We start from the raw sequence: 22805 nt of genomic DNA, 5'->3' as shown, positions 1-22805 counted from the left end.
TGGTGATAGAGAAATCTTTAAAAATTTTTAAATCATTTTATTGGGGCTCATACAACTCTTATTACAATCCATACATACATCAATTGAGTAAAGCACCCTTATAGATTCGTTGCCCTCAAAATTCGCCTTCCGCGTGGGTTCCTGGAATCGGCTCATTTTCCATTTTTCCTCCCCCTCCCTCCCCGCTCCCCCTCCTTCTTGAACTCTTAATAATTTATAAATTATTATTTTATCTTATCTTACACTGCCAGGCGTCTCCCTTCACTCACTTTCCTGTTGCCCATACTCCAGGGAGAAGGTTATATGTAGATCTCCCAGATCAGTTCCCCCTTTCTACCCCCCCCACCTACTTCCCTCCTGGTATCGCCACTCTTACCGTTGGTCCTGAGGGGTTCATCTGTCCTAGATACCCTGTATTTCCAGATCCCAACTATACCACTGTGCATCCTCTGGTCTAACCAAGTTTGCAAGGTAGAATTGGTATCATGATAGTTGGGAGGAGGAAGCGTTTAAGAACTAGAGGAAGGTTGTGAGTTTCATTATTGCTACACTGAACCCTGAGTGACTCATCTCCTCCCCACTACCCCTCTGCAAAGGATGTCCAGCTGTCTACAGATGGGCACTGGGTCCCCATCATGCACTCTCCTCATTCACAGTGATATGATTCCCCCCCCCGCCTTTGTTGTTTGAAACCTGGTCCCCTCGGCCCTTCATGATCACACATGTTGGTGTGCTGCTTCCATATGGACTTTGTTGCTTCTGGGTTAGATGGCTGTTTGTTTACTTTCAAGCCTTTAAGTCCTCAGATGCTATATCTCTCACCATCAGCCTTCTTCACCACACTTACTTAGGCACACATTCGTCTTCAGCGTTTATGTGGGAAAGGTGATCACACAATGATAGTTTTTGTTCTTTGGTGTCTGCTATCTGATCCCTTCAACACCTCGTGTTCACTTAGGCTTGTGTGCTTCTTCTCTGTGGGCTTTGTTGCTTCCGAGCTAGATGGCTGCTTGTTTGCCTTCAAGTCTTTAAGACACCAGACGCTATATTTTTTTGATAGCCGGGCACCATCAGCTTTCTTCACCATGTTTATTTATGCACATGTCTGCCTTCAGCGATCATGTCGGGAAGGTGGGTATCGCAAATCTCTTTTTCAGCTAAAGAGGATTTCAAAAACTTGGTATCTAGTTGTGAATCCTTAAATATAGGGGGCTTCAAAATTTTGTGGAAGGTTCTATTATCCTTTAATTCCATTTTCCATGAACTTTTAAAAGTCTCCTCATATGTCCATATTTTGAAAGAATTGTCTTTTTAATCATCTGGAAACTTTTTGTGATATCTGGAGATCATGAACTGGGATGAAAATACTAAATATTTCAGACCTTTTACTAATTTGACTTGTGTTTTGTCTAAAATTTATCTACCTTGTTGAGTTAAGATTTTCAAAGAATATTTGCAGAGAGATTTGCCACCAGTGAGGAGAGCTACTCACAGGTCACAATAGAGGAAACGGTTTTCCTATGGAGTGTCAAGTCCTACCGTACTGATTTTTTCTGAACAAGTACAGCCATATCATTGTAGGAAAGACATTTCAGAGTATGGTACCCAAGACCCGTCATCATCTTCCCCTGCCTATCTATTTGCTATCATTTTCAGGCACTGTCTGTCTCTCCTTTAATATTCCAATTGTTTCCTTTTAATGGACGAAGATGATTGGGTTCACAATTGGCTCAAGTAATAAGAGAATTTTAACCCAGGTCAATTGGACTTTAGAACTTTTGGCTCTTCCAGGCTTACCATGTTACCCTGGATCATTTTGGGTGGGCATAGAGATGCCTGAAGCTCCTTCTTTTGCACAGAAGGGACTGATCTGGGGAAATGCCCAGCCACGTGGATTATCTGGAAATTCTCCATCATGCATAATGGACCCTTGTGGTACACATTCTATGTTGAAGGAGGTTCAGGAGAGGATTCCCTTTATATGCAAAGCCTATACCCAATTTCACTGTTCCTCTCTTTTCGTCATCCCCTTTTTTGGAAAGAGGCAATATACTGTGGGCCGATGCAGCACATACTTCCATAAGCTATCCAAAAAGATGTCCCAGCTTACCTTTCCGATGATGTCTGTTAACAGTTTGAGGGCCAGAGGATCATGAACCAAGGAGTCCGTGTAAAAGGAGCCAAGATATTTCCTTGGGTTGGTTGAATTGTCTTGGGCACATAAATCTGGGCGCATACTGAATCCATGGGAGATTCTTCCCAGTGTGAAGGGGAAGGCGCCGCCTGCAAGGGAAACTCGTCACTGAGGGCGGGGGGATTGGAAAGAATCCCTTTCAGCCCTCATGTTGGATGGAAGGACAAGGTGCTGTAGCCCATTCGATTAATGATTTATACAAAGGACCCCACTCTCGCTGCTGTCGAGTCAATTCTGCTGTGGAGTGTCTGGTTTTGGGCTGCTGCTCTATAGCCTACTGTGGGGTTACAGATCCCAGGACTCCATTACAGAGGATGCTGAGAGACAACCCAGAAGAAATAACACTAACTTGTCTAGGCATCCAGCCATGAAGAACTTACCCTAAAGAGGTAAGTGTGAAAAGTTATCTGGTCAAGATTTCTAAGTCTAGTATTGCTGTAACAGTAAAATACAGACACTCCACTGTGGGCTTTGTACTCCCATAAAGTTACAGATTTATAAACTCATAGGGGCAGTTCTACCCAGTCCTATCGGGTTGAGATGAGTTGGCATCAACTGGATGGTATTGAGTTTGGTTTGATTTGTTGGTGAGTAAATAGCTAAGTAATGATGAAACACCCATGTCACATGTGAAACCATTAAAAAAGAAGGCCGTAAGCAAGTTTGTTGGTATGGAAATAGGGTAGGTATAGAAAACCTACCCACCCGTGGCCATTGAGTCAGTTCTAACTCGCATGTATGTTCGTCTGTATGTCCAAGAGTCACAACCTTATTTATCTACAGAGACCAGGCAGGCAAAGAACATGAATGAAATAGTTCTGTCTGGAAACCTTAACAGATAGTAGGGAATGTGGCCAACGGGAAAGCTCATGGTCATTGCTAACTCATAGTTCCCCTATGTAAAGTGTCCAAGGTTTTGAAAATCTTTCCAGGAACAGACAGCCTCATCTCTCTCTGAAGGAGAAGCTGGTGGGTTTGACCCATCGGCCTTACAGTTAGCAGTCCAGTGGTTCCCAAACAGTCCCCCTAGGTCTGCATAGGAGGATTTAAATAAAAACAACACCGAACGCTTGCTAATCAAACACGTTTCACCTGGGAAAATGGAATTTAACCTCGAACTGCCACACGCTGTAGGACTAGAGCGGCGATGCCTCGCAGGCCAGGAGCTTACCTCCATGCGCAAAACACACTTTCAGTTTAGGAAACTTTGCAAACACACCACCCATGATCATCGAGCAAATGGCCATGGTGGTCTCTGTTGGCATCCCTGAAAGAGGAAACAATAATGTTTAAAAGTGTGGGCTTGTCCCCTGGAGGGAGAAGCAGCTCAGGGACCCTGATCGCTGTGGAATGGGAGCTGCTCATGAGGGCCAGTGCCTAGCGAACTGGCCCTCAGCTCCCAGGGCGCTCTAGCGTGGTGTGTTTGTATACACACCACGACTTCAGCCTAAGAACCACATGGATATCTTATTTTCCAGTTGCAGGTAGAACCATCTAATGGCTAGAACAGTTTTAAGGACCTCGGAGCCTGTTTCCTTGTCTGTAAAACGGGAAGATATTGGTCACCTTGCAGGGCTTTTGTGGAGATTTGCAAAATGACAATGCCAGTAATGTTCCTGGTGACCCTTTTATATCAGAAATGCTTCACAAGTGCTTGCTCTCTCTTGGCGCCTCATTTTCCTGTCTGCAAAATAGCACCAAATACTGACTAATTCCTCCCAAGGGGTTTCAAAGCGTCAGTGGAAAGTAAGCCCACTGAATAAATGTTTGCTTAGTGAGTTTTTAATAAACAAATACTATTATTATTGTTTCTGACAAATTGCTGCTGCCTTTGGAGCTGAGGGTGAAGAGAAAACTGGCTTCTAATGAATTATTTGTAGTGCCTTTGAGTCCTAGAAGCAGCAGCTGGTTCCAGTCTTATGTCTTCACCCTACTGGAGCCAGTCCCATTTCTAGGCCTCTACATTTGTGCTTCTTAAATCGCCACGCGTGACCCTCCTCCTGCCTCCCTGCTGAGTCCTGTGCTTTCTGGGGAAGCCTGAGACCAGCGGCTGCTGAAGACGTTCTTCAGCAGATGCTCGCTCTGCTCCTGCCCATCACTGTCCCAGTCAGAGATACAGCCGGATCTTGCTTCCTGAGGAATGCTGGTATGTCTCTGCCCCCTGGGAATTCTGGATGCAAGATGGAGTCATATCCTTCTGAGAGTGACTGTGCAGGGAGCTTTCAGAAGGCAGGGACATGGACTGCATCACTTCCTTCTAGTTCTGTGATCATATGACTTACAGCTCAAAACACCACTGTGTAGCGGGCCATATAGCCTGGGCTACAGTGACATCTGGGTCGGTGACAGTGCAGGGAGTTGTCAAAAAATAGGAAGTTGAGAAATGTCCAACCCTAACAACATGCAATTGAACAGTGCATGCACCAGACAGAAGTTGGACCCCAGGTAAGTCCGGGACTACCTGTATCTCTCATATGGCTGTACTGGCAATTGCCTAAAGCACCTGTCTGCCGACGATTCTTCAGCCCTTGCCTTAATTTCCTTCCTGCTTAAAATGAGTCTGTTTCCTTGTTTATTGTGTGTCACTGATTTATCACATCTATTCTCTAACCAGAACATGATGCCTGAGAACAGAGGTGCTCATGTCTCTATCCTGAGTGCCGAGAACAGGGCCTGCCATGCCGAAGGGGTCCAATATATACTCATCGAATAAATGAAAGATGAAATGACTTGATATGTAAATGTAATATTGTTTTTCACACACAAAAAAACTCTTTAACCTAAATAAGATTCTGGGACTTCTCAAAGTTGTACAAACCAGGCTGAGATATTTTGAGAAGTTGGCCAGTGTTGGGGGGCTCTCAGATGATCTCTTTTTTCCTACTAGTTGCTACTCAATAACTTGTTGGGGGATGATGAGCGGCCTGCCTTATTAATAGTATCACTTTCCAACTGCAAGTCACATAAACAAAACATAAAATGCCTGAGCATAAAAAGGTCTTTGAAGGAATCCACACAGAGTGCCCATTGCGCAGAAGATGAGTAAGTGAGTCCAAGGCCGTAAACACAACTCGCCTCAGATCAGACCGTGAGCTAGAGACTGGACTCACCACTGGTCAGACCGTGAGCTACAGACTGGAATTACTCATCACTGGTCAGACAGTGAACTACAGACTGGACTCACTACTGGTCAGACCGTGAGCTAGAGACTGGATTCACCACTGGTCAGACTGAGCTAGAGACTGGACTCACCACTGGTCAGACTGTGAGCTACAGACTGGACTCACTCACCACTGGTCAGACTGTGAACTACAGACTGGACTCACCACTGGTCAGACTGTGAACTACAGACTGGACTCAACACTGGTCAGACCGTAAGCTAGAGACTGGACTCACCACTGGTCAGACTGTGAACTACAGACTGGACTCACTCACCACTGGTCAGACTGTGAGCTAGAGACTGGACTCACCACTGGTCAGACAGTGAGCAAGAGACTGGACTCACCACTGATCAGTCAGTGAGATAGAGACTGGACTCACCACTGGTCAGACTGTGAACTACAGACTGGACTCACTCACCACTCATCAGACAGTGAGCTAGAGACTGGACTCACCACTGGTCAGACCGTGAGCTACAGACTGGAATTACTCACCACTGGTCAGACTGTGAACTACAGACTAGACTCACCACTGGTCAGACAGTGAGCTAGAGACTGGACTCACCACTGGTCAGACAGTGAACTAGAGACTGGACTCACCACTGGTCAGACTGTGAACTAGAGACTGGACTCACCACTATTCGGACAGTGAACTAGAGACTGGACTCACCACTGGTCAGACTGTGAACTACAGACTGGACTCACCACTGGTCAGACAGTGAGCTAGAGACTGGACTCACCACTGGTCAGACTGTGAACTAGAGACTGGACTTGCCTCAGATTGTACATTGAAATAGAGACTAGCTAAAATTGATATTTACTCTTTTGGCTTTCAAGGTACTTTTTCTTTTAATTCTTTAGGGTTTTGTTATTTTGAGCTTCTTCATAATTACCTGTATCTGGAGAGAGTAGGATAATATCCACTTACAGAAAACTAAACGCTTTTCATTCAGGGACTTATTCAAAGATAACCTCTCCTTTCCCCATGTGTCTCCAGAATTATCTGTGGATTTTGAATCTCTTCTCCATCCCTCCACCCATTTTTTTTTTTGCATCAGGACCATAACATGAGGTTAGGGAGGTCACACAGAGGTCTTCCTTTGCCCTCTCGTGGAACCATGAATGAAGGATGTAGAAGGCCAAAGGCAGAAGGGAGAAATAAGCAAGGGGAAAAGTAAACAATAGGAAAGGTTGGAAACCTGGGTCGTCAACAATTTGGGCCTCAGATCCTTGGTCAGTGGAAGTTGACCTCGCCACTCCAGGGTTCTCATTTATAAGAACAGATATTATCAGTTTCTCCAAGAAATCGACTATATAGGATAGTTGGTTTTGACCCTCTTTGGGAGGTTGAATAGTGCGCTGCTCAGAAGACTGGACATTAGAGTTGGACAGAACTGTGTTGAAATTCCATTTTTAGTTATTAATTATGACTTGGGCAAATTACCTAACCACAGAGATGCAGTTTCTCCATTGGGGATCATGATAATGTCAACCTCCGGAGTTTTGTGTGGATTAAAAGTAAATGGGGTTATATAAACAGCACTTATCTGAATAAGAGCTCGATAAATAATAGCTGTTATCACTCACAATCCTGTTAATTATTCATACTTTCTCTCTTTGGCATAATAGTTTCCACCAATGATTGGGAAAATCCAAGAGCTGGTTCTCTGTTCCTGGAGCTCAAATGGACACAAACCTACTAGCCAAGGGAGCCAGTACTTGGCCATCCGTCCATCCATCTGCATGTCCCAGGGATGCACAAACAGGGAGCAGTTGAGTCTTTCAGCTGCCTTCAAGGAAACAATGAGAGAAGGGGTTATTTGAATGTTCTAGTCCCTACAAGATACCGTTTTTTTCCCCCTGGGTCTATATTGATCTGAATAAATAAGGTAAAAAACCCTGAAGTTGTTTTGTAAGCCATCTAAAAGAGTTGCTGATAAACTTCACTACTGCTTGGAAAAGAAAAAAAGAAATGATCCTTAGAATTAATAAAGTAAGTTGGTGGATTTACTGCTGAAGTTGATGGATTTCATATATTGACTGATAAAACAATGCACAGGAAACATCCAGAAGTCGTCTTTTGTTGAAGAGAAAAATGCACAGGGAATAATCTTGTACCTGAAATCGAGTGGAAACTTCCTCTACTGACTCTGATTTGGCCCATTTTCTGGGAGAAGACTACTGGGGTTGTATCTGAGTCAAGGTCTGCATGTTCCTGCCTTTCCCCCCACTTGGAAACCCGGGGTATCCAGAGTGAAGTGATGGGCCTGGAGGTAGCAGCTCAGGGCTGGGTTAGGGCAGGGTGGCCTGACCCAAGCCAGTTGGCCAATCAAAGAGTGGCAGGCAATTCCTAGGATCCAAAGTCAGATACTGAGCTGAATGTCATGGGCAGTCTGCTGTAGGGTCTGCAAGGAATGGAAATACCATCTGGATAGAATGACCTTTATTCAACAAAATGTTTAATTTTTAAAAGTGCCCTCAGCACACATTGGATATTAGTACTTGCCCAGCTTCAAAATAGATTTTCCTTTCAAAATATTTTGGGGTACCAGAATGACTCACCCTATCTCCACTTACCTGAGCAAGGAAAATCTTTGGGCTAATCAGGTTGCTGTAATGTGACTTGTATACTTAAGTGCTTTTAAAGTGGAGAAAAATGTGAGGCAATGAAATTGTGCGAGTGACAGGCAAACCAAGGATGTTAGTGGATTGGGGGAGGTCCTGCTGTTGTTGTGGTTCGATTGCATTGAGTTGGTCCTAACTCAGAACCACTCTCGTTCATACAACAAAAGCAAGCACAGCCTGGGCCCGTGCCAGCCTCATAACTGTTATGCTTGAGTCCATGGTTGCAGCCACTGTGTCAATCTTTTCTGGGGAGTAGAATTGAGGTGCTAATTGAAGTATGATATGAGGAGGATTCAAACACTTCATGGGGGAAAAAAAAGAAAAATAAGGGAATGGAATTTTCTTCCCCCATGAAGTTCATCGATTCAGATGGAAAAAATCTGACACAGTGGGGGATGGTTTGGGTCTGTCAAAGGCACCTAAGGGTAGTATTTCAGTGGAATTTGACTCCTTGTTAAGATAACACTTTAGCCTGTATGCTTATTTCTCTTCATTTCAAATTAACGAATATTTTTGAGTACCTGCTATGTGTGAGGCATTATAAAGACCAGAAGAAAAGGTATTTATCCTCTCCAACTCATGATAAACCCACTGCCGTAGAGTTGATTAAGACTCATAGCAACCCTATAGGACGGGGTAGAACTGCCCCCGTGGGCTTCTTGTCTTCTTCCCAAGGAATGGGAAGTTTTGTGGTTTCATGGTGGTTTCAGACTGCTGATCTTTGGAATTGCAGCCCAACTTGTAACCACTATACCACCAAGGCTCAGAATCATGAAAACTAACATTAACTGAGAATGGACCATGGACCAAAGCTGTTGTGCACTCTTATCACCTCCCTTCTACAGAGAAGGAAACAAAGGCACATGCATAAAGACTAAGAACCTCCCTCAGGTCTTGTGGCTGACAAATGGTAGAGGCAGGCCATCTGGCACAACTACTCTGCCTCATGGTGGCAGCAAGGTCAATTTTGTCCCTGACAACTGACCTGAGCATGTTTTGTTGGGTTCAGTCACGAAGAAGGCAGGTAAGGAGAAGAGCTAGACATGCTGGAGCTCCAGGTTCACCTCAAAACAAGGAGCCACCTGGGCGTAGGGTAATTCATCTCTTTGAGCATGGATTATAGATGCAAGCTAGAATGTTGTGAGCAGACCAGTCTGCTAACCAAATACATCTTCATCAACCAGGACATCACAAGTCAAATGAGGCCCAGAGGTTTTCCTCGCATGTCCTCAGGGACTGGTACCCTCCCAGACAACCAAGTCACACGTCTGTGAAAGCACGCGTTTGGACTCCAACCAGCCACCGGTGCTTCTCAGCCCTTTAGTGATTCATTGACCCTGTTCCAAGGAATGTGCAATAGCTTGCAGCTGAGTCTCGTTCACACTGTGCTGAAACAAGTCGAAGGCACCAATAAATACATCTTACTTTAAAGCACAACCAAGTCTCTAGATAACATTCACTGTAGCAGCTAAGCCATTACAGACAGTACGTTTCTGTTCAATATTTAGAAAACATTAAATCTTTAGGCCACCAGGAGACCATTTAGCAGGCAATCCCCTAACTTGTGGGCAGTCTCCATAGATACAAGTGTAGAAAAGCAGTTGAATGTCGTAAGAATCCAATGCATATTGGATGAATGAATGGATGGATGGATGAGATGCTCTGTACTGAGAGTGCCTGCTCAGTCCACCAGCATCTGTTTACTTCATTGAACATTGTACATCTGCATTGACTATAACAGAAAGCAAAGCTATTAAAACTCGTGGAGAAGAAAGGCACTTTAAAATTTGATGAAGTTGTGCATTTTGCATCATGGTTCTCTGGAAAGCAGGCCGTGTTATAGAAAGAACAGGAAAGGCAGACGACTGGTGTAGCTGATTACGGGACTAGGATCATTTCAAGCTGATGCTTCAGAAATTGTGGCGTGGACTTTTTGGGGAAACATGTTTTCTTTTGAAATTATGAGGGCAAGTCAAAAAAGCCTCATCACTTGAAGTCCAGCACAGACATGCACGGGTTTCTTCCAAGCAAAGCACGTTCTAGCACGTCTCTGTGCTCAGTGGATGCCTGCAGGCAAATTCGCTCAGTCGGATGCTCCTCTCGGCCTCCTTCGGGTGCTTGGCCAAAACAGCGTCCAAATGGTGGGTCTGACGGTGGGTTTCAGGTCAGAGAGGTCAGCTCAGAACTTAGAGTGATTGGTTTTGGGCGTCACAAAGGTGTCATCTGAATAAATTCCCTGGAAGGATCCCCGATCATCATGGGAGCTTATTATGAAGAGGTATTAAGTAGATTGAAAACTGCAGTCAGTAGCGATGAGAAAAAATCAGACAAACAAAAAGGCCAGGAAAGTTACCCCAAGGAAATGTCCATCACTACCACGTGACTCTTTGAAGGTCATCGCCAGGGCTCTCCGGGGAACACTGTGTTGGGAAATCTCTCACCCACTCTCCAGTCTTCATCTCATCCCTTTCCATGAAAGGAGAGTAAGGGATGGGGGCCCATTGAAGGGAGAGTCCACTGAGTTGCAGGAAAGCATTTGTCTCACCTTTCTTCCATGGCGAGTTTGACTTCTCCCACCCCACGCCCACCTCCCTCCACCCCCACCCCGATATCCTCCGAGGGCGTGGCCCTGCACCAGCGCAGTGCCTGGGCCAGTGTAGGCATCAGGCAGATGTGCCTGAGACAGCAAGCACCGGTTACTCACTGCGTAGACCGGAAAGAGCTCCTGCGCGTTCAGGTCCCACTGGTTGACGTGGGAGCCGATCTGAATCCCTGGAAAGCCCAGCTCCTTCACACAGCGCTCCATCTCCTTGACGGCCAGCTCCGGGGCCTGCATGGGCAAGGTCCCCAGACCCACAAACCTCCGGGGGTAGCGCGCAACAGTGGCCGCCAGGTCATCGTTTAAAAGCCGGCACAGGTCTAAAGTGTCCTGAGGTTTAGCCTGGTCAGAAGAGAAGAAATGCTCTTCTTTCGGCATTTGCTCTGAACGCCATACCCCCTGGATTGGCTCGTTTCTCGTCGTCAGTGGCCTGGCTGTCTCTCGACACGTTCGGCGGTTAACCGAAATGCTGCCAGCCCAGAGACAACTCAGAAGAAAAGTCTGGGGATCGACTTCTAAGAATTAGGGGTTTTTGGGGTGTGTGTCAATGGCTTGCTCCCCACCAGGAATCTGAGATGAGCATTGGGACAGCCATTGGCTACACAGGACGCAGAAACCAATCGTCACTGCTGCTATTAACTGGGGGCTAAAAATTGAAACCCTAACGTCTGGGCCAGACATCCAGGCATATGGAGGTCTTCGAGTTGTTTTATCTTAAATAGTAGAGCCAATCACAGGAAAATATGTGGACTGAACGCTGAAAAGCACAAATAAGGGCTGAACGTGGGTGTAGGGAAGTAGTATTTCATGGCTCTTTGAATCACAACAGGAAGTAAGCATTTTGTTTTTTGTTGAGCAGATACTTAGTGCTAAACTTAAAGGATGACAGGATTCCTTCCCTACCTCTGGCTGAGTCCCCAAACGGCCCTTCACGGGCTTTCAATCATGACGAAAACGTGAAGTCATACAGTATCACTTTCTGTCCCGTGGAAGATGCTGAGGGTCTGAGCCAGACTGTGCCCCGAAGGGATTTCGCTGGCTGATTTTTCAGAAGGAGATTACAAGGCCTCCTTTCCAAGCATCTCTGGATGGACCTGCACCTCCAGGCTTGTAGTTAGTAATCAAGCAGGTTAACTGTTTCTACCGCTGCCTGTCCAGCGCTCTAGATTTGTTCTCTTGGGAATAAGGCTTCCAACTCCAGGAGCCCCTTTTGGGATTGTTTCTATCCTTGGGAGGTGACACATTCGGCAGGTATCACTGTTGTGGTGGTTACATTATCTGGTGTCAATTTGGGACTTGAGAGGATTAAGAGTGAAGGAGTGGAGTCTAATCTGCCGATCAAGATCTAAACAAGGAGGCCTCTGTGTGGCCACGGCCTTCTCTTGAGAATTCTGGGAACTCCCGGACTTCCTCCTGGGAGGCGGGAGACACTTTTCTCTCTCTGCTCACTCCCTGGGAGACATTTCAGCTGACAAGACACATGGAACTACACTAGTGCCCTGAGCTCGAGAAGCCACATGGACCTACCCTGATGCAACCAGACCTCTGAAGCTGGAGAAGCCACGTGGAGACCCCTGCCAGTGTTGCGATGCTTACAGAGCCACTGGACCCAAAGACTTTCTACCCACTGGCCTGTGATCATTCTGCATTCAGCATCATTGCATGTGTTTTGTGAGTTTGAAGAGGACTTTATAGATTGGTATTGGACATATGAGCTAGTATTGGATTTATGGGCTTGGACTGGACGGGATTGGGATGCTTTCTTAATGTACAATTACCCTTTACAATTACCCTTTACTCTCTCTTATATACATATGAGTTTCTATGGATTTGTTTCTTTAGTCTATCCGGAATAACACAACTGTCAAATCAGAATTAATTGTTGTGTCTGATACCCAGCAGGGCGTCACAAGAACGAGCAACCAGACAGGTAAGTTCTGATGGCGGTGGCTGGTCTAGGACTTTCTCCGATGGAAATGTAATGTAATTTATAATGCATGGCTCTTCTCATTTTGGACTAACCACATTCAAGTGCTTGATAGCATTGTGTGGCTAGGACCATTCTACTGGTTGAAAAAACAGGTCTGGGAGGGGAGTCTGCAGTGTGAGGGGCTGAGGGACCCTGCAAATCTCTAAAGGGGAGGCTAGTGGGAGGCTCAGTGGATGCAGTGTCAAAGTTTGACATAGCTGTCTGCTTGCTAGGGAGCTGGACATGCACCTTAGCCCACCATGAGACAATTGGAGGCTTCATACTCACCCAGTAGCTAAACATAACGGGGACTGTGGAAAGGGCTTGCACGGTCACCCCTAGACATAGACACAAAGACAATGGTGGTAAGAAGAGTACTCCAGCACTCCTTTGTAACCCAAGGGCCACCACATTTTCCATGATTTAGGAGAATCTTAGGCCATGCAGGACAGATGGCCTCTCTCAGCCCTTTCTCACGCTTTAATTCCGCTACAGAGTGAGACTTGGTGGAATCTCTTGGCCTGGAGTGCCCATGACACAATCCAGCATCCAGTAAACCCGGCACTTCTCACCTTCAACTCCTGGAGCTGGGGTGCTGTGAGAGATGTGGGTAGATGGCGGGGGTGGGGTGGGCGGTGGGCTCCTCTGTTTTCTCCTCATCCTCCCACCCAGGCCACCAAGTCCTGTCGGCTGTACAAACAGCTCACAACTCCCCATCTCCCTGACCTCTGTGCTCTGTTGGGGGTCTGAGCAGCTCATAACATGTTGAAGGAATCCCATACATGAAAGAATAAGTCATTGCTTCATGAGGACTAGAGACTACGACCTTTGATTTGAGAGCACTCTAAAGAACTGTCACAGGTTTATTTATGTCAATTGGCTACTTTAAAAGACATGAGAATCTTTCCGTTGTAAATCTACATTTTCTAGAAATACTTTTACTTACTTCACTCTATTTCACTTATCCACCCTATAGATTAATTTAGGAACCCCAATGGCATAGTTGGTTTTGCGTTGGGCTGTACCAGAAGGTCAGCAGTTTGAACCCATCAGCCACTCCATGGGAGAAAGGTGAGACTTTCACTCCTATAAACATTTACATGCTCAGAAACCTATAGGGGCAGCCCTACTCTTTCCTGTAGGGTCTCTTGAATTGGAATCGACTTGTTGGCAGTATTTTAGTGGCTTACGTGGTTCAATGATTAAGTGCTGGCTGGTATCAAAAGGTTAGCAATTCAAATCTACCAATGGCTCTGCAGGGAAAAGACCTAGCAATCTGCTCCAAAGAAGATAGACCAGACTGATTGCCATTAAATCAATTCATACTCAGAGTGACAAAGTAGAACTGCATGACAGGGTTTCCAAGGCTGTCATTGTTTTGGACTCTGGGGTTCAAAACCAATGTATCAATAACTTCAAATATACACAGAGAGATGGCAGAGACATTTTATCCTGAGTTAAGTTCAAACCAAGCTAACCTCCCCCAAATGAGTGAGAGATCGCCAGCGTGTGAGAATGGAGTGTCAGATACAGTTGGTCAGGTACATTTCTCTATTATGTTTAGTAGTTAAAATATATTTAAAATGACACTCAAACTGGACTCTGCAGGAAACCGGAAGCACCCTCTTATACCAGTCTACAGAATATAATATACTAGGTAGTACTCCCCCAAGACTGACATTTTCCCCCAAAGCTATGTAGTTAATTATTATTATTGTTTTTTACAAAACAACTTTATCACATTCAAAGTACTCTCCATTACACTTAATACACTTGTCAAATCTGCAATTGCATTCTTGGAAACAATTCTCTCTCTCTTTTAAAATTTTCTTTGTTCTTGTTTATTTAGAAATCATTTTATTGGGGGCGTTTACAGCTCTTATAACAATCCATACATCAGTTGTATCAAGCACATTTGTACATATGCTGCCATCATCATTTTCAAAACATTTCTTTCTTCTTTTAAAAAAAATCATTTATTGGGGGCTCTTACAGCTCTTATCACAATCCATACATCCATCCATTGAGTCAAGCACATTTGTACATATGTTGCCTTCATCATTTTCAAAAGAGTTTCTTTCTACTTGAGCCCTTGGCATCAGGTCCTATCTTTTCCTTCCCTGTTCCTACCCCCTCGTGGCCCCTTGATAAATGATACATTATTATTGTTTTCATGTCTTACACTGTTTACTGTCTCCCTTCACTCACATTTATGCTGTTCATCACCCTGGGGGAAGGGTTATACATTGTTCATTGTGATCTATTCCCCCTTTCTCCTTGTTTTCCCGCCTTCCTCCTACCCTCATGGTATTGCTACTCCCATTATTGTTCCTGAGGGGTTTATCTGTTCTGGATTCTTTGTTTTGAGAGCTCTTATCTGTACCAGTGTATATGCTCCAGTCTAGCCGGATTTTTAAGGTAGAACTGGGGTCATGATAGTGGGGGTGGGGGGAGGGGGAGAAAGCATTAAAGAATTAAAGGAGTGCTGTGTGTTTTGTTGGTGCTATACTGCACTCTGGCTGGCTCATCCCTTCCTTGTGACCCTTCTGTGACGGGATGTCCAATTGTCTACAGATGGACTTTGGGTCTCCACTCTGACTCCCCTCAACCCCTGTTCGCATCAATATGATTGTTTGTTTTGGATCTTGTGATGTCTAATACCTGATCCTGTTGACACTTCACGATCACACAGGCTGATGTGCTTCTTCCATGTAGTCTTTGTTGCTTCCTAGCTAGATGGCACTTGTTTAACTTCAAGCCTTTAAAACCTCAGATGCTGTATCTTCTAATAGCTAGACATCAACAGCTTCCTTCACCATAATTGCTTATACACCCTTTTTGACTTCAGTGATTGTGTCAGGCAGAGGAGCATCACATAATGCCAGAATACTAGAATAAAGTGTTATTGCATTGAGGGAGGACTTGAATAGAGGCCCAATGTCAGTCAGCTACCTTGATATTTAATATATAAATATAGGTTCATAGACCTATATACCTACTGTTATATAGTAATATATTTTTATATACACATGCCTATATTTATACCTCTCTAAGTGTCTTTTGCCTCCTAGTTCTTCTGGAAACATTTCTCAAACTCATCTGTTTGGGTGGCTGACAGCACCTACCTCATTTTTTTTCTTCACCTCTTCTACACCATCAAATTGTTGTCCTTTCATGTCCCTCTTCATTGTGGAAACAAAAAGAAGTTACGTGGAGTGAGGCCAGGTGAGTAAGGTGCGTGGACCAAGGGGGGGTATGCTTTATTTATTTATTTATGTTGCCAAAAACTGGTGCACTGAGGTGGCGGCATGAGAAGGTGCATTGTCTAGTGGCAAAACCAGTCCCCCATCTGCCACAAATCAGGCCTTTTCTCTTGCACACTGTTATGCTATTTTTTCAGAACCTCTCAATAGAAAGCTTGATTAACAGTCTGACTGATAGAATGAACTTCAAATGCACTATCCCCCTCACATCATAAAAACAAATGAGCATCGTCTTTTGGGGAGGGTATCTCCTCACACCCATGTTTTAGAAGGCAGAAGGGCTTCAAGAAGTTCCTGGAAAAATTACATTATCTTTGAATTCCACTCTTCCATGAACCGTTTGAAACTTCCTCCTATACTGAGGTGAAAGGAAAGGTGAAGAAGGACAAACTACCTAGAACTACAGCAAAAATCAAAGGTTTCTCCTAAATATGGTGCCGGTAAGACTCGGGTTGCTGGTATCAGAAAGCAAGGGAGCTACAGCTCACATGAAGTGCACGGGCCATATTTGATTCTCTGGCTATATTTGAAAGAACCATCGTGATGAATGCTTGCTGAATGTTTACTGTCTGCCCAGCATTGTCTCGGTCATCTAAACACACTTCTCAGTTCATCCTACACCAACTCTAATAGGATCTATTGTTCTGCCCATTTTACAGACGAAGGAACTGAAGAACAGAGGTTACACAGTTTGCCCATGATCACACACCTTGTCAGTAGCAACCCTGGGACTTGAACTCAGGTAGTCTGGCCCCAGGGCCTTCACTACAACATCTTACTACTCCCGTGGAGATAAGGGAATAAAAGGATGGGGCCAAGAACAGAAGATCCTAGAAGGCTTCATGGGAGGGAAATGTAATTGGCAGCACTTGGTCATTTGCTACAATACAAAGCTGAGAAAGTTGAAAATAATAAGATACAGTGAGATAATATGTGTAAGTGCCTCATAAGACCTCAGCCAGTGCTTGCCTAGGGAGTGCTGGGATTGTAGAACCATCAGACCCTCTTGGGTCCTGGGGTGGGAGCTTAGTAACACCTCCTTCTAGACACCCCACACACACACACACACACACACACACACACTCTGGCTTTGAGAAGGATCTGGGGCCCCAGAGGAGGAAGAGGGATGGTGCTTTACACATCTAATCACTTTTTCTTTTGCACTTAACCTTGCTCTTTTGTATCTATTGCTGTATGAGCCCACAAAGAGGTTAAGTAATTTGCTCAGGACCACAGTAGTCAATGGCAGAGCTGGGCTTGTACCTAGAGTTTCCTCTCGTTCCACCACAAAACCTTCTTCCAAACCTTCCTCACATTAAGACTCTTGTGAGGAGCTGGTTAAAAAAAGAACTTCAGGCCCACTCACTGAAGCAGAATCTGCAAGGAGCACATGAGAATCTGTTTTGTGAAGTCTACCCCTCCCAAGTTTACCCAACAGGCAAGTCACTGCATGATACTTCTCTCTCTTCTCTCTCTCTCTCTCTCTCTCTCTCTCTCTCTCTCTCTCTCTCTCTCTCTCTCTCTCTCTCTCTCACTCTCTCACTCTCACACACACACACACACACACACACACACACACCTTCAACTCCCTTTTAAAGGTACGGTCTCTAATCGTCATGGCCACTGGCCTGACCCCTACACTTCTGAGAAGGTCGGTGCTCTCCTGGGGCGATTGCTGGCTGCCAGGCCACAACCTGAACAAAGAATGTGCCCTTACCGCCACAGGGTAGATAGTCTTTGGAATTATGCTTAATTCTGGGGTGAATTTATTTTCAGTCATGGGGGCTTGTTTGGTTTTTAAAATGATGGAACTTCAGACACTTCCTGGAGAATGGAATTGAAAGAGAATGGAATTTCCTCACAAACTTTTTTGGATCCTCTTCCTATGAAAAAAGAAATGCAAAGCAGTTGCTAGAAGTGGCTAGTAATTCAGCTCTGAAATGGACCTTTTGTAATTCTTCTCTTTTCTCTGATCTGGTTTCGTTGCAGAGATTCTGAAAGTACACATTAACTTTTATGTTTTTCTAATTACTACTGTTTCCATGGGAGCTCTGGTGATGTAATGGGTAATGCATAGGGCTGTGAACCTCAAGGTCAGCAGTTTGAAGCCACCGGCTTCTCTGCAGGAGAAAGACAAAGCTTTCTACTCCTGGAAAGAGTTACAGTCTTGGAAACTCACAGAGGCATTTCTACTCCGTTTATAGGCTCTCTGAGAGGAGTGGACTTGATGAGAGTGGGTTTGGTTTTTTTGTTTACCATTTCTACACGCCACATACCATTTCTATCAATTCCATAATCTTCCAACATATTTATTATGTATTAGTGGGGATTCTCTGTTTACTGTGTACCAGAACCAAGGCATTCTGGTGGCACTATTGGGTAAGTTTTGAACTTTCAACTGCAAAGCCAAGGGTTCAAATCCACCAGCTGCTCTTCAGGCAGAAGATGAAACTATCTGCTCCCATAAAGATTTACAGCCTTGGCCACCTTATATAGGATTGTTGTGTGTTATACTAAACCCAATGTCAGGGGCTCTGGTGTGGGGGAGCACCAAACAAGCTCTTGAAATAGATGGACTTCTAAGGCTACCTCTGCAGGCAAGTGGCTTTCATAATCAAAGAATGATCATGCTTACTGCTTTATTGATTGGCTCCATATTAAGGAACTAGCACACACTTGACCACCAGCCATCTTTAAGTTTGCAGTACTCTGGTGGCTTGTGTGTCACTATGATGCTGGAAGTCATGCCACTAACGTTTCAACTGCTAGAAGAGGGCATCGTGTTTGGTGAAACTGAGGATCAGCAAAGGAGGGGTGGGTGGTGGGCGGGGGTGGAACCAGAGCTGCAAAAATGGACTCAATCATGCTGGCGATTGTCATGAGGGGCTAGGACCAGGCAGTGGTTCGTTCTGTTTTACGTAAGGTTGCTGTGACTTATCATCTCTTGTCAACTTGATAAATAGAGTCAAGGGGTGGGGTCTAGCCTGTCAATCAGGTCACAGCCTGATGGTACCTCCTTGTGGGTGTGACCGCCACATGGGAAGGGTCCTGGGAACCTCCCTTCTTATCTCTGCTTCACCTTCCTGTTGATGAGCCATATGGAGCTATGCTGATGGTAGCCAGAGCCCTGGAGATGCGTCCACTGCCGTTAGAGCTACAAGACTTTGCACTCACTGGCCCGTGATCTTCCTGCATTTTGCATCATTGGGTGTGGCTGTGTGAGTCTGAAGAGGGACTATAGACTTGGTCTGGACCAGGCTGGAATGTTTGCTTGATATAGAATTCTTGATATAAAGGTCTCTCTTATACACATATGAATGTCTCTGGGTTTGTTTCTCTAGTCAACCAGTCTAATACAGAGACTAACAAGGCCACCACCTTTGAACTTAAAATTGTTTTTAAATAATAAAAGGACACTTTTTTATCTTTTTAATGTCATAAGAGTCTATTTTAAGCCAGGCACACTTGTTTTTTAAAAAAAACCCAAAATCTCCACTCTAAAATTATTGTGATGCAAAGGCCCATATCAGCCTAGCCTGGCAGAGAAAGAGGTCAGTGTTATCGTGTAAAGTCAAGTGGCATTTTAAGGGTAGGCATTGTGATTTCATCAGATGCAAATATGGACAGGATTTTTCATCTTAAGTACCTGTTTGGTCCATCTCTCTAATGCGAACATCTGGATCCCAGCAGTTCTCCTGGACCACTCTGAAGACCTTCCCATCTTTCAGCATCTTTGCTTCTCCCTGGGGCAGAAGATTTACATCAGCCAAAGGTATGCTCAACTCACTTTAATTGTGTCCCTGCAGGTGTGTTTCTCTCCTAGCATTTTCAGGGATTTTACTCAATTCCCTTTGGAGTTTATTTGATTCCATCTCTTCTTCCCTATACCCTTCTGTTGACCTAGAGTGGAAAGGGTATGCACTGTGTGAATCAGTAGAGTGAGACAAGTTAATGTTCAGAACTTTCTGGGCTGATTAGGATTACTGGTTAGCTTGCTGATCAGAGCCTCTGGGTACTGGCTGGGAAACTCTAGATCCAGAACATTAATTTCATAGCTGGGAAAGACCTTTGAGATTGACTATATAATTGTATAGTCCAACCCTCGTATTTTTTATCCAATCACTTTATTAAGGCCTCATACAACTATTATCACAATCCATACATACATCAATTGTGTAACGCACATTTGTACATTCATTGCCCTCATCATTCTCAAAACATTTGTTTTCCACCCAAGCCCCTAGCATCAGGTCCTCATTTTTCCCCCTCCTTATTTTTCTACTACCTCCCAGCACTCCCCTCCCTAATGAACCGTAGATAATTTATACATTTTAAAAAACATTTTATTAGGGGCTCATACAACTCTTATCACAATCCATACATATACATACATCAATTGCGTAAGGCACATCTGTACATTCTTTGCCCTAATCGTTTTCAAAGCATTTGCTCTCCACTTAAGCCCTTTGTATCAGGTCCTCTTTTTTTTCCCTCCCTCCCCTCTCCTCCCTCCCTCATGAGCCCTTGATAATTTATAGATTATTATTTTGTCATATCTTGCCCTATCCGGCATCTCCCTTCACCCCCCTTTCTGCTACATGTGACCTCCTCTCTGGAGGATGGCCAACCCTTGTATTTAATAGAGAAGAGACAACTCTGTTTAGATATTTGAACTTCTTAACAATTTGGGAGTAGATTTGCAGAAGGCTTTGGATGACAATGGAAGCCAAAAATCCATCTGCAGAGTCCTCATATGGATGAAACCTCTGGTGAACCCTCTCTGACCCTAGTCGAGGGGTGTCAATAGCCTTGCTAAAGTTGATTCTGGCAGATGTGGTTGGTTAGGTTAAAATGTAATGCCCTCTCATTTGATCTCCTTTTTGATCTACTTTAAAGTTATTTCATTTATTAATACTTTCTGCTTTCTTTTGATTGAGGTTTTTCCTCTGGGGTTTTATCTATCTATCTATCTATCTATCTATCTATCTATCTATCTATCTATCTATCTAGTATGTCACTGTGGATGGTTTTCCTTTGTTGTGTTTGCATCCTTTTTGTGTTTTTAAAATGATTTTCTGTATATGTCATCCAGGCTAGGTACAGCTCTACAGACAGTAACTTGATTAATAATTATCTAGTGGCATGGCATGGGGGAAATGGAGAAGTAACAGCAATGTGTCCGAGACAGCAGAAATTGTTCTGGGATTGACTGTGGTAGTGATTGCACTGTTCTTAGTATGATCGACATTTTGGAGAAAACTTCAAAGTGTAAGGAGTGCTGGTGGTTGCCTAAGCATTGGCTCTGGACTGCTAACGACAAAGGTGGCGGTGAAAACCCACCAGCCAGTTCTTGGGAGAAAGATCGTGCTATCTGTTCCCAGAAAGACTGACAGACTCGTGCTGAGTCAGGACCAACTGGATTGGTAAGGGTCAGTGTCCTATTGAACAGCACAGGGCCCTCTGCTGTACCTGTCTGCAGGAGAAGGTGAACAGTGAAGTGAGGCATCAGCATTGAGCTGGCTGCTTTTCCCCGAGGTCGTACCTGCTGCCTGTAGACACTGCTTTTTAGGGCTGTTGTGCAGAAGATGGCAGCATGCTCTCAGGGGGACCTCCAGTTTGTGATTCCTGAGTAATTCTTGAGCCAGGCCCCTGACACGAGACTGCCCATGTTCACATCTCCACTTCACCACCGTGGCTTTGAACAAGGTAAGCAACATTGCTGAGGCTCAGTTTGCTTATCTTCAAAGAGATGTTGATAGCATGAAATGGGCTATTCTGTATGGCCTGTGTAATATAGTAGCTGGCATGGGTTAAGCGTCAGTTATATCACTAGCTATTAATGATGTGTGGCTAAGTAGGGACTAGGCTGTCTCCTGTCCATTCCTCTGCGTTGAGGGCACTTTATCTCTGGTGATGCTTTTAGGCTTCAAGAATGCCCATGAACCCTACTGTATAACTGAGCAAGTTTGATGGTCCAAGGCTGTGAGCTCAGTTTGCTAGTGTTCTTTGCCTTCCTCTCGTCCTCTTGACCTGATCATGAATTACACCCAGCCTCACGATGGTTTCCTCTGTCCTAGGACAGTATCTTGCCCAGTTACTGTCCTGCAAGGAGAAGGTTGGCACTTTCCTTTTTTAAGTGCAGTGGCACATTCACATCTGCATGCATGAGGAAGACCTCAGGCTTGTGTTTTCCCTTCTCATGAACCAAGCAAAAGGAGACATCAACTCAGGTAACTGTGCCCCCAATTCTCTCACTTCTCTCCCTCTCCTCTACTCTAACCCTGGTCCAAGTCATCATGACCTTTCATCTGAATGGCCACTCCAGTCTCTGAACCAATCTTCCTCTGCTTTTCTCCAACCCAAGGCTCTACAAAGCAGCCAGAGTAAACTTGAGAAACCCTAAATAAGATCTCATTACTGTGCTACGCCCCCACTTGAGTGAGTGTCCAATGCACTGGAGGTAAAATCTAGACTCCTCAGCTTTCCTTAGAAGACCTGGTATAGTCTAACTCCTGCCTACATCTGTGATATCATCACATTCCTATACCTTCATAGATAGTCATTTTAATTATTTTCAAGTTATTCTAGTCTGAGTGTACCATCTGTTTTCTGTTAGGAGCACATGTAATTTAACTTTTAAAAATGCACATAAACAATACTAAATACTTTCTATGGGTATGCACACGTGTGTGTGTAATACATATATGTAAAATCTGAAAAGATATAAACAAATTTTGGATAGGGCTTACTTTTGAGGAGGGGGAGTGATAGCACAGGGGAACAGTAATTTTCTCTCCAATGCCTTCCGTTTTAAAAAGGAACATTTATTTAAATATTACTCACCCAGTGAAGAATTAATTAAAAAATACATTCATGAAATAGGAGCACTGGTCTATGTATTAAAAAGATTCAAGAAATTTTAGTTGTGCGCCTACATTAAGAAATATATTTCAGGGGGTGTGAGGGGTGGGGAGGAGCTGATCTGAAGGGTTCAATT

The 22805-nt window shown here is 44.4% G+C and overlaps 1 protein-coding gene across 2 annotated transcripts in view; it reads right to left on the bottom strand.

Moving 5' to 3' along the window:
* ACMSD (aminocarboxymuconate semialdehyde decarboxylase) overlaps positions 1–22805 on the bottom strand; it is a 65619-nt gene that overhangs the window by 19028 nt on the left and 23786 nt on the right. The window contains exons 3-8 of one of the 2 annotated variants that reach the window (XM_075530068.1): positions 19455–19551; positions 12834–12883; positions 10682–10918; positions 7049–7142; positions 3366–3461; positions 2111–2283 (exon numbers count right to left, since the gene is read on the bottom strand). In XM_075530068.1, coding sequence (XP_075386183.1) covers positions 2111–2283; positions 3366–3461; positions 7049–7142; positions 10682–10918; positions 12834–12883; positions 19455–19551 — 747 coding nt within the window. Of the gene's footprint in view, positions 1–2110; positions 2284–3365; positions 3462–7048; positions 7143–10681; positions 10919–12833; positions 12884–19454; positions 19552–22805 lie in introns of those variants that run through there. The other variant, XM_075530069.1, reaches the window with a different exon arrangement.

The sequence above is a fragment of the Tenrec ecaudatus genome, chromosome 13 (assembly GCF_050624435.1).
Source record: "Tenrec ecaudatus isolate mTenEca1 chromosome 13, mTenEca1.hap1, whole genome shotgun sequence".
Classification (NCBI taxonomy): Eukaryota; Metazoa; Chordata; class Mammalia; order Afrosoricida; family Tenrecidae; genus Tenrec; species Tenrec ecaudatus.
Note: the sequence above shows the minus strand (reverse complement) of the source record. Positions and strands in the feature narration are given on the sequence as shown.